General features: G+C 44.9%; 1 protein-coding gene across 4 annotated transcripts in view; it reads right to left on the reverse strand.

The window, feature by feature from the left end:
- The window catches only part of ITGA11 (integrin subunit alpha 11), a 171,952-nt gene that overhangs the window by 138,712 nt on the left and 15,676 nt on the right, over positions 1-17,564 (reverse strand). For all 4 annotated transcript variants that reach the window (XM_032764367.2, XM_032764362.2, XM_032764364.2 and 1 more), the window contains exon 2: positions 10,352-10,463. In XM_032764367.2, coding sequence (XP_032620258.1) covers positions 10,352-10,463 — 112 coding nt within the window. The remainder of the gene's footprint in view (positions 1-10,351; positions 10,464-17,564) is intronic.

A 17,564-nucleotide genomic window follows, 5' to 3' on the forward strand; every position in this document is an offset into this window, starting at 1 on the left:
GTGTGTAACAACATTGTGTGTAAAGCTATGAGATTTTACTATATGTTTGTTACTGAAATATGTCGCAGTTCTGTGTAATGCCCCTAGACTAGCTCCTCAGAGACAGCAAAGAACTGACCACAGGTGTTAGAAAACTATTAACTGCTGAAGCAACCATTTGCCAGCAGGAGAGACTGTAAACAAAGAAATTTGCAATTCACCTGAAAGATGTTTTGAATCTCATGTTCACAGGGAACTGTTTTGCCTACACCCCAGTGGGCAGGGGGTAATCCTCAAAGAAAGGAGGAGGTTATAAAAAGGAGAGACAGTGACCTCCTCATCACCTCTCCTCCCCATCTCTACTCACGGCATCAAGATTGCTTGAAAGACAAATGGCACATCATTGAACTGGGGGGGGAGTGTTCCTGGCCTGCAGGTTTTTGCAGCCAGTACAGCTTGCTGTAAGTTTTTGGGTGAGAGAAACCTATTTGCTTTAAATTTATTAGCCGTGGTAAATTTAGGAATTAGCTTGCATGTTTATCTTTTTATTTCTTTTGTAACCAACTCTGAATTTTATGCTTTATCGCTTGTAAATCACTTAAAATTTATCTATCTTTCTCTAGTTAATAAACTAGTTTTACTGTTTTATCTAAACCAGCGTGTTTGACTGAAGTGTTTGACTCAGGTCAAAAAGGCTGATGTATTTATAACCCTTTGCTGGAATGACAGACTAAAATTATGAGTTTGTACCATGCAGTGGGCTACTGAACCATACAAAAGGACATTTCTGGGGGGCAAGGCTGGGACTGTGGGATGTGCGGGTGTCACCCTGTATCTATTCATGGATAGCTGGGCATAGCATTCATGTACTCAGCTGGAAGTGACTCTGCAGGCTTGGTGTTCACTAGCAAAGCAGTGTTAAAGGCTTTCCAGGCTGGAAAGCCAAGGGGACAGCAATGCACCCTGGGGAATGTCACAGACCTTCTATTTCACAAAGAGAGATGGAGGATAAAAACCTCTTGAGGGCTGGGCAGGAGAGGGGAAATCTTTCCTTACAATCAGCAAACAACCGGTCTTTCACTTACAGGTCTGAGGCTATAAGCAACTAATGGCTCATTTCTTACCATTCGTCTCAGCCACATCAGGCAAAAGCCTGGAGTTTTTTGATAAGTAAAACCTTGAGACAAAATGGCTGCTGAAATGAGTGTAAATTGTTTCATTTCGTCTGTGTGAACAAAGAGCCAGACCCAGCCTCTGCCAGAGAATGCGAGAGCTGAGGGAAGCGCTCTATACTCTATGAACCCGGCTAAGCAACTGCAAGAGCAAGGCTGTTATTTATTGCATAGTCTACACTAAGTTTGCAAAGAAAGGGGCAGGTTACCTGTAACTGAACATTTAATCATCATAAATACCCAGTTGGAGAGTAGGAACTCTGAAGGCAGGAACTTTTGTATCATGAGAGGGTAGCCATTGGTGGAAAGATTACAAAATACAGCCATAGGCTCAGTGCAGTATGTAAATAACTTAGGCACAACTGACTTCATGAGATAGAATGTGACATGAGGGTCATGCATCCAAGGGTAGAAGTGGAGCTCCTGGTGGAGAAAGAACCTCACTAACTTTTCTTGCAGAAAGAATTCCTCTTTCAAGCTTCTTAATATCTGAACAGGACAGTAGACAGATTCTGCTAAAATACTCTCTTTTCTTCCCAATATACCAGGGTCTCCCTCGTAGAAGAGATTTTAAAGTTAAATCATTTGCACTATAGAACCACAGTGTTGCCACCCATGGTGGATTTTTCCAGCAGTCGTTAGTCTTTCCTGTGTACAGTCTGATGAGGAACATTGCTTGAGGAGCAGTTTGGCACATCAGCTTGGAGCAATAGGCTATGTATCTAATTAGCATCTAGATTTCCACACACTTGCATGCCCTTCGCATTCTGTTACAGTACAGGTCTCTGAGGGTGGCAGGTACTTTTAAGATCAAAGTGAGGATTTTCAAAAAAGGATCGTGTCCAAAGCAAAAGGGGGAAGGAAGCTAAAGGAAAAGCATCTTATTTCCTCTTCCTTATCTAATTCTGAGATCTGCAGCTTCAAACAATTTCCTGAGCTCAGAATCAACCCATCAGAAAACTCTTTGCAGAAACCAAACATCTATTAGGGCCTAAATCAAAGATCACAGACATCAGTGCAAAGACGCCCATTGACTGCTATGGGCGTCTTTGCACTGGGATCAGGTCCTTACAAATATGGTATTTCATCTATTATCCCACAGCAGGTGTCGGTTTATAAGTGAGAAGGCAGTGCTTGTGAAAGACGTCAGATTAGCAGCCCTGGAAAACGGAGATCCCCCCCACCCCTGCCAAGCCAACTTGCCCATATGCTCAATCTTGCCCTGGGGTCACAGGATCTTTCTTCTTCCATGCAAGGGTCTTGACTTCTCTGCCTAGGCTACAACTAAGGATGCCAATTTTGTGGCAGTTGCCTTGATTTTGTGATGCAATCCCTGCTCTCTAGGACATGAACTAAGATACACAGCTCATTTCAAAGCCATCAGATAGCAATGACTTCTGGTCACCATCAATGGAGGCTTGATTTGAGCCAGCCACTTAGCAGAATTGTTCTACCACCCAGTTGCCAAAGGACTTTTCTGTGGGATAACAGATTGCAAAATGTGACTGAGTGCTAAAATTAGCTAATTAAGTCTTCAAATAGGAGCAGTTTCTGCAAACGAGAAGATTAATAATTCCTTATTAAGATCACATGATAACAGTTACCTCTCTAGCTAGCTATCTGATTGGCTGCCACCTCAGACAAGTAGGTGTTGGAATACATCATTTTCACCTACAGTCAATTGGGAGTGCAAAAATTGCACCTGCAAAACAGGAGGCTGGGATGATACGTCTTTAAAAATGAAGTCTGCTATGTTAGTTTAGGTTCTGATTGTACGTGGGAATACAGAAAAGTGTGCACATCCTTTTGCACGTGCCTGATTTTGACTCTCAAATCCCCAAGTGCACATGCATGCAAGCAGCGGGGGGGGGGGGGAGTGAGAGGGGGTGTCATACACCAGTATGAGAATCTGGCCCTTGAATTCAACCTCAGTAGCAGTGAAGTCACAGGATGCCACAGGAATTCAGCCGGCTATCTACCCCCTTCTTCATCTAGGATGTAGGCCCTCAGCAGCTCCAAAAATCCCCTCTCAAATACATGTTTTTTGTATTGAGCTAAGTCACTAAGTTCAGGCAGTTTTGGACTGTGGGAGAGGGGCCCGGTCAGCTGTCCCAACGCTTTTATAACAGGGGATCTGGCTTGCATGCCCCTGCTCACCACAGGGAGGGAGGCAATCCTTCAGTTAAGCCAGTCTCAGGTCATAACCAATACCTTCCGCTCCACCCAAAGACCAAGAAGCTGCCAGTGCAGATTCCAGAACACTGGCCTCATGTGCTCTCAATCCTCAGTAAGTGAGCAGCTGTGTTCTGTACCAGCTGCAGTCTGCGAGTGGTTTAAAGACATACACCAGTGTGAATCACGTTGCAATCCTCTAGTCGTTGCCATTTGCTTTAGAAGCAAAGCGAATCTGAGTTTCTGCCAGGGAAAGGCTGCTTCTATATCGCACATTGAATCTTTTTCACCAAATAGCCCCTAGCTCCTTCAGACAGATAAACACCATGGGCCAAACCCTGCGCTTTGGAGGCTGACGTGATGGGGAGGGAGAACAGGAAAACAGATGTAGCACCTGCCGATGAATTCCACCTGGTCAGGGCAAATGCAGGCCTCCAGGCACTGGAGAGAATATGCCAAGTAGTAGCACTTAAGCCTGGAACAGATAACATGGTCTACACTCAGCCCTGGGCCTCTGCTAGGTGCCCATCAGGGGGCAGGGCCCTGGCCCCACCTGCAGTTCAGCTGGCTACACCTTTGGGGTGAGGACAGGAGCACAATGGAGTGACTCAGCTGGGCAAACGATCCAAGGACGTACCAAGGGATACGGTGGATTCTCTGTCCCTTGAAGTCTTTAAATAGAGACTGGACATTCTTCTAAAATGATACACTCTAGTTGGCTCAGACAGAAGTTAGGGAGTGACGTTTTGTGGCCTGTGTTAGACAGGAGGTCGGACTAGAAGATCACAGTGATTCCTTCTGGCCTTAAAATAAAATCTAGGAATCTAGAAAAATGGTGACCCTCTCCAGCGAGGATAAACTTGATACGTTTTCTCTACACAAAAGAATAAATGGACACAAATCAGACGTCAAGAATTATAACGTTCAAAAACCAGTCAGAGAACACGTCAACCTCCCTGGTCACTCAGTTACAGACCTCAAAGTCACAATATTCCAACAAAAAAACTTCAAAAACGGACTCCAATTAGAAATGGCAAAATTGGAATTAATTTGCAAACTGGACACCATTAAATTAGGCTTGAATAAAGACTGGGAGTGGATGGGTCATTACACAAAGTAAAACCTATTTCCCCATGCTAATTTTTTTCTCCCCTACTATGACTCACACCTTCTTGTCAACTGTTGGAAATGGGCCATCCTGATTATCACTACAAAAGGTTTTGTCCTCCTGCTGATAATAACCCACCTTAATTGATTATTCTCATTATAGTTAGTATGGCAACACCCATTTTTTCATGTCATCTCTGTATATCTCTCTTTCTCCTATATTTTCCACTGCATGCAGCCAATGAAGTGGGTTTTAGCCCACGGAAGCTTATGCTCAAATAAATGTGTTAGTCTCTAAGGTGCCACAAGGATTCCTGTTCTTTTAGAAAACAGATACTTCATCCTAGCTCTCACCCGCCATGTACACCACAAAGTGGTTGCCACGACTCAGGCTAGTTGACCAACAAATGGTAGAGAGAAACTCCAACACATAAGCATCTTACTTCAGGCCATTGCAAACCAGATGTCTATCCCTTTTATACACAAAAGCGCCTGCTATATCTGTTGCAAAGGTGTTAGTGGTACACTCAAAATTGACTGAGTGTTGCAATCAGGAACAGCCAGAGTTGCAATCGCTAGCAGTGTATCATGTGGATGTAAATCAGGATTGAAGACATTAATCAGGATTAAAGATCAACATTGCCAGAGAGATACTGCATTAGCAGGCAGAAATTACTGCTTTAGCCTGCCAGAGATTGATTATGGTTGTAAGTTTTATTAGAATTGCTGGCTCACTTACAGCAGGAGATCAGACGGGATAAATATACCATGCACTGTGATTCATACTCACCTTTGACTATATTAGAGATTGGCACAAGGAGAAAGATTTGGATTTTGGACACTCCAATCATCAGGAAATTCTGATCCAAGCCTAACTCAAGGCTGTATGATCTAATGTACATGTAAGTGCTGGTGGCATTTTGAATCATGACAGAAAAGGAGCTATTCCTATGCTGAACTGAAGTTCTACCGGAAGGTGCTGGGCACAGAAAATGTTACTCTAACATGGCCAATTCCTGCCTATTCCTCTACCCGAGCAAGATGAACAGTCAGGAAATTATTTCATGCTTGCTCCTCATTTTATTGGCTTTTCCGTGCGCGTGCCTGCAGAGGGTCTTTTGTTCCCCAAAGAGTTTGGGAAAGACCATCTTGGAGGGAAATATCAACATTTATATCCAAATAAGGAGATCTGTGTGTGGACACAAGTATCCACTTCTTCTTGTTTAACAAAGGGAAGTATTACTGGTTGCTCCTAGAGGGGAAGAAATAATCCAAACAATTGCAAATGGCACTGAAATCCCCAACTGAATGGCATTTGGGGAATGCGGTTTATTCTTTCCCCACATGTTTAATTTGAAAATGGATGATTAATACACATATTGAATAACAGTTGGTGTTGATTTAGCAGGTTCTTTAGCTGCATCGTTGTTCCCTAAACCACAAGGAATTTGATGAGTGAAACATTAATTCTTAGTCAACAGAAATAGCTGGCAACTCTCATTCCGTTGTTCATTTGTTTACACTGGCTTTGCTGGCAAACTAATGCTATGGATGAGCTGTTTAAATGTGGCACTTGGAACACCAGCCACCAAAATCCTGCAATAGAAGTATCTGCCACTTCAGATGGAAACCACAGGTCTCCACACATTGATACGAGGATGCAAGAGGATTTCTTCTGTCTTTCCAAAATAGATAAAGTGACCTAAAGGAAGAGGAAGACAGGCAAACAGGCATCATGGAAAGAACGTGGACTCTCATCGTCAGAGGGGCTCAACACCCAGCAACCCAGTCAACGTCAAGGGGAGCTGGGAGGCACTTCTGAACATCAGGCCGCTTACGTGGGTGCTCACATTTGCTAAAGTGATTTTGCCCAGGTTGAGATACCTCAGAGAGGCCTGGTTTTCAGGAAGTGATAAGCTCCCACCCTCTGAAAGCCACACCCCATAAGGAGTTTCAAGTTGGGGGCACACACACAAAACACGAGTCATTTTGGAAAATTTAAGCCTAGGGCCAACTATAATTTGAGGTCAAGTATCAGAGGGGTAGCCGTGTTAGTCTGGATCTGTAAAAGCAGGAAAAAATCCTGTGGCACCTGTGACAAAGTTCCTCCTCTACCTTGGTGGGTCCTGCGCTTATTGGCAGATTTGCTCACCTCAGTGATCCTCCCCACAGTCTGGATCAACTCTTCCTGTGTCTGATCAGGAGTTGGGAGGTTTGGGGGGAACACACGCCCACCCTCTACTCCAGGTTCCAGCCCAGGGCCCTATGGATTTGCAGCTGTCTATAGTGCCTCCTGTAACAGCTGTGTGACAGCTACATCTCCCTGGGCTACTTCCTCATGGCCTTCTCCAAACACCTTCTTCATCCTCACCACAGGACCCTCCTCCTGGTGTCTGATAACGCTTGTACTCCTTAGTCCTCCAGCAGCACAGCCTCTCACTCCCAGCTCCTTGTGCCTCTTGCTCCCAGGTCCTCACATGCACTCTCTCTCCTCTGGTTCCTCCCCATCTGACTGGAGAGAGCTCCTTTTAAAACCCAGGTGCCCTGATTAGCCTGCCTTGATTGGCTGCAGGTGTTCTAATTAGCCTGTCTGCCTTAATTGGTTCTAGCAGGTTCCTGATTACTCTAGTGCAGCCCCTGCTCTGGTCACTCAGGGAACAGAAAACTACTCACCCAGTGACCAGTATATTTACCCTCTACCAGACTCCTGCACCCCACTGGCCTGGGTTTGTCACACACCTTATAGACTAACAGACATTTTGGAGCATGAGCTTTCATGGGTGAATACTCACTTCGTTGGATGCATGACATGCAGGATTCTTTGCTATAGTTTGGGGCATACTGGTGGTCCCATGTAAGCAGTGGGAAAATACCTAGGTCTTAAATACAGGCACCCAGTTTTAAAAGTCTCAGCCAAGAGTTTTAAAGGGCACCTTTAAATACCTAAACTCTCCTTTTCAACTGGCAACAGTGAACGCATAATCGTGCTATCATTCGCCTTTCAAACCAGTCCCTTATTGCCAGCTTTCACAGGAATGTCAATCTACATTCTCTGAATCTCTGAATTCAGTCCCCTCCTGTAGGGTGAAGAAAACCAGCGGCCACAGAGTGGAAACACCAGTGTTTTATATACCTGCAAATATCTCAGAAGAATCACAGCTAGGAGTTCTGAAGTCATGAGCAGCATCCCTGAGCTCTGATCCACCACTGTACTCCTATGGCTGGTCTCTTGTGACCACGAACTCACCCTTTGCTGTTTCTAACAAGTCTCCGGCCCCCAGCAGTCGTCTCTAACTAAAGCAGTATATGGTGTGATTTGGGAAAAACATGCCATCCCTTCGGCTTTAGGGCAATCAGGGCATAAATCCAGCAAGAGACTCATCATTCACCACAGGACAGCCTTAAATTAAACAGAAAAGAAACTGCATCTAAATATGTTAAGGCTGTGATGACAAAAGCTGGGGAATCCAAGGTTAAATCAGAACCTCTCATTAACTCACAAGTATACGAAGCCACTGAGCCATATTGCAGCAGAATGAAGGAATGGCAGAACATGAGAACAGCAGTGGGGGAGGCCTGAAAGCCACTCCACCAACTCTACGTCATGTGAGGCCACACTGTAAGGGAGAAAGTGTGCCTCCAAAGAGACTAGACAGACAATTCCCCTGGATTATCTGAAGATCTGGGGGCCACGGGAAGGACTTTTCATCTGGTGGGTTTTCACACATGTGAATATCTTAATAATCAGAGCAATCCTCCCAGACTAAGACAGCAAAGCCCAACATTGACATGGGGAAAGTGTGCACAAAGCCACTCTCACACATAGAAATGGCTGAGCATTTAGATACAAAGCCTCAGATCTTGATCTAGTCATTAGACCCCCTCCCCATTGCACCCTGTAAACTTTCTGCTCAAACCACAGGCTGCCCCAGCTCATTCGCACACATCGACTGTTGTCACCTGGGGTGCAGGCATCTTTACAACGTGACATCTAGGAGCACCGAGCATAGCTGGGCAACAAGTCCCAGAAAGCAGAAGGACAATAGGCAGTGTGGTCTGGTTTATTTTCTAGAATAGCAGAGCACTACTCTGCTTTGGTTAAGGTTGAGAGTCATTTTCTGTTTGGATGAGGGCTATTACAAATGCTCTAAAATTCACATGCTGACGAGGATGGTCTTGAAATGTGCTGTGCCTCACGGTGGTGCCAGATCATGTCAGGGGTCTGATTTGGTGCCATTTGAACAAGGGACTCTTAAGATACAGCCCTCCCCCATCCCTCCCAACCCAGCCTTTTACAAAATCATCATGTCTTTTATTGATTGATTGATTTTTTTGCATACACCTAAAGCACAAACTGTGGCTCTGACCCACCCAAAACTGATCTCAGTTGTTTGGGTTTTAGCTCAGCTAGTGGCCAGCCCCTTTCTGGTTGATTGAAAAGGTGACTAAGGGTAAGGTGTGTAAGTCTGGATTGACACATGCCAAAGTGAAAGGCGTAAAAGAACAGGATGTGTGCACACAGCAAGATTAGGGCTCTGTTGAAGCAAGAGTGTCCAGGCAGTCTGTTGTCACAGTATCCGGGTAGCTCAAGGTGACATATGATAAGAGCAATAGTTTAAAATCCACACACAGACTCAGATTTTCCGTTAGACGTATTGTCAAGGAAATTAACATTAACTTCAATACAGGTCAGGAGAAAAACTCTAGTAAGCAGTTAGGATAATGTCATCCTCTTTCCTGAACAATAGGACAGTGCGATCAAAGGAAAGCAAGTGCCCCGTGACTTAGTACATAGACACCCACCGCCTGCCAACATGAGCTGCTCCGAACATATTCAGAGTCTTATAACTTTTTGGTGCAATGTGCAGGGGCACGGAGGGAGAATGTGTTGGGGTGCTGGAGCTGTACAGGGGTGTGGCTTTTGGGAGGGGACGGGAGAGGGGGCTTTGGGCTGTGGCGAGGAGAGGGGGATAAATAAGGATGAGTGGTAGAGAAGGGTAGGAGAGCAGTGGGAGGAATGAGGGGGACATAGTAGAGGGAGTTGGGGGATAGGGACAGGGGAAAATGGAGGCGGCCTGTACCATAAATTCTTCATATCCTGGTTTTCAGAGATTTATGGTCAGCGACTCTGGAAGAGCATTAGGCACCACTGGGCAACCTTAACTCTGTGTTAATGAAATTTTGGGGCATTGCATAGGTTCTCAGGCCACCCTCATCGTTGTAATATCCGAGTGACTTCCAGAAGTGCATTAAGTGACGTTTCTAACATCTGGTGAATCATCATATTATCCTAGGCAGTCCTCATTTTTCCAGCCTTGGCTGGGAGTGAAACTTTTCACCACGAAACCTAAAGCCAGATAAAAATTCAGCCAAGTTTCATCCCTCTTACCCAACCCAAAGTAACCTGGCTTATGTTGTGCATTTGGGTGGAAACCAGGTAAAACTTAACAGTTCTGACCAAAAGCCAGGCTCTTTTGCTTTGAGTTTTTCTCTGAGTCCCAGGCTCTGAAACTCAAAGAGAACCCCCTGGGGGTGTGAAACCACTTGAAGATCGAAGGTAATGTTCATGGGAATGGAACCAGCCATGTACAAATGACAGGCAATAGCAGGACCTGGAAACTCAACACCCATCAGCTTCTATGAAAGGGAAAAACTCTCTCTCTGACAGAACCTCTCATGTGACTCACGCTTGGAGCTCCTCAGATGGAAGGCACTCGGGAAGATCAAAGATTTACACCAGAGTAAGGAAGAGCTGAATTTGCCTCACAGTCCCTCTCAGAACAGAAAGCCACAATGCTGCTTTCTCCGAGATAGCACCTTTAGTGAGATGGAGTGACTGTACAGTGTTCTGCATAGATTGGCTTTAAGAGAATGGCACCTGTCCTCTTGCTAGACCACAGGGATAAGAGGCGCTCACTTACCATTTCTTCCCAGCGATTTCATGCTGCTGCACTGTGTAGCCAAAGTACGCTTCTTTAGAGCCTGGTATGATTCGGGGCCTTTTGGTGTCAATATTGAAGGTGTCACAGAATCCTGAGGTAGGAAAAAAAAAAAAGATCTAATCAGTTCGGGTCTGGGTAGGGAGGAGGAGATCTTCCCCTAGAGACACTGACCTCCAGTGTAAAGCACCCTGAAATCCAACACACGGAATTAATAATATATACAATTCAGGCATGTTACTCCTTACACTGTTTGAAAGGAAAAATCTCATTCTCGGGTATATCCATTGTGGGTCTGTGCCTTCTGTTTCTTTTTATGAGTGAAGAAACCAGCCAGGAAAAGTGCTTCCAGGTTTTTTAATCTTATGATACCACCTGTGCAGCACACAGCTAAGAACTCATTTTTCAGCTCTCCACCTTGCCTCCATTTTAGGGCTTCCCCAGAATCTCAGCTGGCTGCTGTGGGGACTTGCCTTGGGTGTGCCAGGCCACAGGGCAGGGAGCACTGGATATTGGGAGTGAGGTGATATTGGGACTGAGATTTAACCCCCAGATATTGCACTTCATTTATTCATCTGCTGAGAGTTATTTCTGCCTAACATGGTCCTGTTCTGCCACCCCACCCCCGCCCCAGCAGGAATGTTCTGTAGCTCTATAATTATTACATGGGATTCCCCTGCCCTTCCCCACACTGATAATAGGGGATCTGCTCCTTCTATTCTCCTACAGCTTACTGGGACCATCAGCATCTCCCTGATCACACATCCGGGAAGGACCCAGCGCAGCTCGCAGAGTCTGATCCTGGGAGACTCTGAGCACACTAGCTCCCTCTGAAGTTAGCCAAAGAGGACGGTGCTTTGCATTGCCAGAGCTTCTACAGCTTAGCTCCCCTGTTACCAGTAAACCCCCTGGATGCAGAAGGGCAAAGGCACGGGCTGAGCCTTTGTTAGGAACAAGGGCCCAAGTTCAAGCCTGACCCTGGCTCCCCAGCAGTGCGCAGTGTCAATAGACTGCTGGACGATCTGGATCTGAACTATTTTTAAAACCCGTTGTTTAGGGTGCAGAGGTCACAGCTGCAGAAGTCTGAAGGAAGATGCCTGTTTCTACTCTGAGGCCTGCACAGAGGCTTAACCCGTCTGGGTGCTGAAATCATTGTAAGGAATTCCTTAGCTGCAGAGGCAGCCTCTAAGCAAAGATAGGAGCGAGACAATCACATTTTTATCCTAGGCAATGCAAGAGCAAGTCACTTTGGAAAACCAGAGCTGACAGGACAGGGATTAGGAACAACAAAAGAAAGATCTTTGAACATCCTCCTTGCACACTTGCACCTCTCAACCACCTCCCTCTGAACGCTGGGTCACAATTCTGACAGATTGGATTCCTATCCGGGGGCATATATGGCCCTCATGATAATGTCTGAATGCCACAAAGTTATTATCCTCACAACACCCCTGTCAAGTAGAGAAGTACTAGCCCCATTTCACAGCTGGGGAACAGAGATGGGATGGATTAAATGAGTTGCCCAAGGCCATATAAATAGTTTGTGGCTGAGCCAGGCACTGAGCTGTCATCTCCTGAATCCCAAACCAGTGCTCTCTCCCCTAGATAATCCTTCCAGCAGGTTTAGTGATGGTTTGATGCTCTGCCAGGAGAGGCAGCTCAATCGGCTGAATTCAGTCTTACTCTGGGGGCAGAGGCTGTTGTAGCTCCAAGGGGAAAGGAAGCCAATGTTTAGTGAGCTCTCCAGCTGAGAAGGGAGCAGTCTTTACGGACTCTAAAGAGGGATCTCTCCCAGGTGCAAGGATGCTTTGACATGGAGACTGGAAGCACTGAAAAATGTGATCTCTAAGGCTCAGACATTTGTTTAAAAAGCCTGTCTATGAAATATACGCTTAAACCTGCATTAAATCTGCTGTCTTCACTAAGAGGCCCCCTTCTGCAGTACAGCTGGTCCAGAATCCAAACCCTTCTACTGTGACCATCAGCAGAGTAGGGGAAATTCAGGACCAGATCAGATCTCCATGCCTAGCCCGGCTTTGCACCTCAGACCAGTCTCAGCTTAAAGTGCATTTTTGCTTATAGTGGGGTAGGCAACCTGCGGCACACAAGCTGATTTTCAGTGGCACTCACACTTATAGAAAGAGACCTTCTAAAAGTGTTCACATGTATTACTGGCATGCAAAACCTTAAATTAGAATGAATAAATGAAGACTCAGCACAGCACTTCTGAAAGGTTGCCAACCCCTGGCTTATAGCATTAACTGTGCCTTTAGGTACAGCTCTGAGCAAGGGAAGGTGTGAAAAATGCATCACTCCAGAGGACACTGTGCTTCAGAGACCCCCCCAGAGGCTCAGGTCCCTCCCTTCTTTCACCTTGCTCTGGGGAAGAATTAGGGTGCTGGCACTGCTGATGGCCTGAACTAGTCCTTGAAGTGGCTCAGACACTGGGAGATAACTAAGGCTTCAGCCCTTCCCTGCCCCTCCCATCCTACATCCCAGTCACCTGCGCAGGGAGAGGTGGTAAGCAGGTGCACAAAGCCTTTTTTCTCCTTTGCGCCAAGAGCCAAGTAGCCAACCCAGGTGTAAGAAAATTTCTCCCTCCTCCTTATTCCCCTGCATAAGCATTTGGTCCAAGTCCCCATCTAACTCAGTGTTAACATCGCAAAGAACTGCTATGATACAAATCTGGTGGGATGTCTGCAGTGTAACGATCTCAATCAAAAAGAATAAAAATGGTTAGCTTGCAATGATAACCGAATTCACCATCAGAACTTTGACTGTCTAAGAAAGGCAAGGTCAAAATATGGCAGCACACCCATTTTTGTATGGGTGGTATTTTGTGGTCACTAAAATAAACCGAAACACTAAATTCTGTGCGTGCTATAGGGGTTTCTTTAGGGACATATTTTGTTGCTGCATATGCGCTCAAAAGAGAGTTAGAATGTAAATAGAAAGGAAACAGACTGCCAATGGGATGTGAAGATTTCTCTCTCATACAGTGTCCAGACTGTGAAAAGGAATGATGAAATACATCTTGATCTAGTTCAAGAATTGCAATTGCTCTAAATGAAGTGAAGGAATCTGGTTTTTATTTGTGCTGTACTATGGTATCCACTGTGTTTTCTTCAGTATAGAAAGCATGAATAATATATTTCTGGCTCACACTGCTAACCTAAGGGGCATTTCATATCATCCAGAAATTTGGGATGAGACGCAGATATAAATGTAAATAGCTATTTCTTTGCTGTGTAAATCCATAATGGAGTATGCAAAGATTTATAAAAATGGAAGGTAAATCTAATTCCTGACATTTCCTGACTCTCTTGTAGCTGAGTGCATCCATTATTATTTTCCCCTGGGAATCTAAAGTCTGTTTTTAAAAAGAAATCTTGGTTTTATCAATTGTAAAGACATATCATCAGCATCAATGTTTAACTACAACAAAGTATGGGTTTTTTTTTTGAATAAGATAAATGCTTAACTAGCAGATGGACTTTCTGATCATAGTCTGTTGTTCCCATGAAGCTTCCCTAAGAGCTCTAAGCCAGCATGCATTTCCCAAGGACACACCCACAGAGGAGGTGCTACGGGGAAAATATTAACAACTGTGCATAACATGTGACAGAATCAGATCAAATCCTTCCTCTCCTCTCCCTCTTCACTTTTGTGTTCTGCAGGCGGGCAGATCAGAATGGCAATGATGCCTGCCTAAAGAATAAAAGAAATACGAGCCAAGTTTGAAATCAGTTCTATAGGTTTCGCCTGTGCCTCTCTCTCAGGAGGCTGGAACGTCAAGGATCAATTGCTTATGCTGAGTATACCAACGTCATTGGTCCACAGGGTTGTCACTGTTTGAAGTTGAAGCCCCACCTTTACATGGATCTCTGAAACCTGATTGGATAATACTGCAAGATCAGTTTTTTGTCTCCAACAAATCTCAAACAATGGACAGGTTGCTTAGTAGTGGCAATGTCACCTTATTAGCTAATTTGAGTTCCTCTCCCTGAGAAGATTCAGATTAATCTGTCTATGTCCTTGGAGGTAGGGCAATGACTTTGCAGGGACATCAGCTCTCTTTGAGTTTTGGCTAGTAGTACTCTCTGGGTTTCTTGAGGTTTTGAAGAAACTTTAGGCCACCACGTGTGCTCCAGATTTACATTCTGCCTGGGGAAGGCAAGAGAGAAGGGACTGGCCCAGAGTTAATGCAGGTTGGCAACACCACCCATTAGGAGGGCTGGCCTCTGTTAAAGCTCCACCTATGCTCATGAAACTTGACTGATACTCTGACTGGCCCTTTAGAGGAAAAGATTATCTGTGCCCAGACAATTTTCTCAGTATTTTCTCAGATCCTTTTGACCCTTTGTCAGGCAGGGTATGGAGTTGGATTAATGGACTGCATAACTGGGGAGGGCTGATGACCTTCTAGTAATGGATGAAAAAGTCAAGTATCCATGCTAATGTAATTAGAGCTATTTGTTGCCTACGATAATGAAATCATAAGATGCCACTGACCTGTCTGTAGATCTTGGGAGAATTGGGCAGGGCTGCTCACAAATGGACTCATTCCTATTTCTTGTCAGGACCCAAAGTCTTGTGCTTAGCAATTGTTGTTCTTCCTAGAGAGAACTCTCATCTTGTCCTCTCTTATTCAATGCATGTGCGAGGCTCTTAGCAGCATTAGTCTGGAGGTATGGTTGGGGCAACTTCCAGATATGGATGACACTCAGCTTATTATTTCTCACCCAGAAAAAACAGTTTATCTGTTGCTAAGAGTATTATACTGCACATGTTTATTCAAAGGCATATACACCCTGAGTCATGTCTGAACACAATGTCAACCTCTTACATGTCCACATACTGCTAACTTCCTAGAGGAGATTTTGTTTAAAATATAATCCTCACCATGGATCTCCTTACTTCTTCTTCCCCCTATCCCAAGCATCTGTTATCTTTATCTGTCTGAGGCAGCACTAAAGTCCACCTGCTTACAACCTTCTTTGATACAATCCATCTATTGCTTTCTCTGTTTTCCTACCACCCTCTCCTGCAGTGCTATCTTTACCAGGCCCCTTTTCATCCTCCCTAGGTCTTCAAACCAGCAAAGTCATGGTTCCTGGATTTTATGAGCCACATCCCTGTGACAGGTTGGATCACAGAAACCCCTTGGGGCTGCCAACTGATGTGCTGAGACTACTTCTAACCCATTTTCCCTGCCAGCTTGGGACTCCAGAACCCTGCCTGTTTGAGCCAGACACGCCTGCCTGCTACAAACCCAGACCCAGGTCTGAACGACGTCCCCCAAAAGCTGAAGGTTTAACTGAAAACAGCTTAAAAAGTGTTCCTGTCTCCAACATTTTTGCTGCCCCAAGCAAAAACAAAGAGCACCGCCCTGCCCCACGCCCCGAGCTTCGTGTCGCCCAAGTCCCCGCCCCAAGCAAGCGCTGTGCCATCCAAGTCCCTGCCCCCCCAGCACGGCGCCACTCCTCCCAAGCCCCACCTCGCCCCAGCACCGCCCGGTCAAACCAAAAAAAAACAAAAACAAACCCCGAGTGCCGCCCCGTCCCAAGGTGCCGCCCCAAGCAAGTGCTCGGTAGGCTGGTGTCTAGAGCTGGCCCTGCCCAGATGCCCAGTTCCCAGTGGGGTCCAAACCTCAAATAAATCTGTTCTACCTTGTATAAAGCTTATACAGGGTAAACTCATAAATTGTACACCCTCTACAACACTGATAGAGAGATATGCACAGCTGCCCCACCACCAGGTATTAATTACCACTCTGGGTTAATTAATAAATAAAAAGTGATTTTATTAAATACAAAAAGTAGGATTTAAGCTGTTCCAAGTAGGAACAGACAGAACAAAGTGAATTACCAAAAAAAAAAACAAAAAACATGCAAGTCTAAACCTAATACAGTAAGAAAACTGATTACAGATAAAATCTCACCCTCAGATGTTTCAATAAGCTTCTATAACAGACTGGACACCTTCCTAGTCTGGGCACAATCCTTTCCTCTGGTACAGTCCTCGTTCCAGCTCAGGTGGTAGCTAGGGGATTTCTCATGATTGGAGCCCCATTGTTCTGTTCCACCCCCTTATATAGCTTTGCACAAGGCAGGAATCCTTTGTCCCTCTCTGGGTGCCCACTCCTCCTTCTAAATGGAAAAACACAAAGTTAAAGATCACATGTCACTGTAAGACTCCAAGCCTTCATTCCTCCCAGCCTGACTCACAGGAAGGCCTACAAACAAACAGAACTAGCCACATAAATTGTCCTGGCTGATGATAGCCATCAAGATTCCAAAGCACCATTAATGGCCCACACTTTGCATAACTACAATAGGACCTCAGAGTTATATTTCATATTTCTAGTTTTAGATACAAGAGTGATACATTTATACAAATAGGATGAACACACTCAGTAGATTATAAGCTTTGTAATGATACCTTACAAGAGACCTTTTGCATGAAGCATATGCCGGTTACAGTATGTTCACACTCATTAGCATATTTTCATAAAATCATATAGAGTGCAACATCACAATCACACACTTTGACTTCCATCCTAATGCTGTCATTTTGAAATGTGTTCCTTTGTGGAACACTTTACTGTTAAAAGACTTCTCACATCAAATACTTGTAGGTACTGTAGGCTTCCCAACACCCCGCATCTCTTTACATTAGATGTGTATGATCAGAGAACTGAATAGGAAAAGAATGCCTCGGGGGGACAATCAAAAGAAGTGAACATTACTCCAGTGAGGTGTCTAGGATACCACAGCATTTCTGTCCCCCTTAGGGCAGAAAATAGCGGCAGTGTCTCATATTCTATGTTGTGGTAATGGTTGGTAAATGACCACTTTAAAGGTGACCACTTGGCAACAGCGTGTTCTGGGGAACCAGTCTTTTTTATGGAAAACAAGGGCTCATCAAGAGGTTGAGACTGGAGTTTCTCTGATGAAAATGCAGGATGGAAAAGTGTTTTTGCAGGTAAGAATGTTAGGCGTCAATCTGCTTCTTTGTAACCATAGTAACTGATCTGCAACACTGGCTTCATGAGCAGAGAAACTCTTGAGTCTAGCCAAAGAAAACTGAGGAAAGACTCTTTAAAACCTGCTAGAAGAAATTCTAGACAGCACAGAAGATGAGACATGGAGAGTGAATCCAAAATTTTGTGGCTAGACTGATCTTTTTTAATGCT

This window comes from Chelonoidis abingdonii, chromosome 9 (genome assembly GCF_003597395.2).
Source record: "Chelonoidis abingdonii isolate Lonesome George chromosome 9, CheloAbing_2.0, whole genome shotgun sequence".
NCBI classification, from domain to species: domain Eukaryota; kingdom Metazoa; phylum Chordata; order Testudines; family Testudinidae; genus Chelonoidis; species Chelonoidis abingdonii.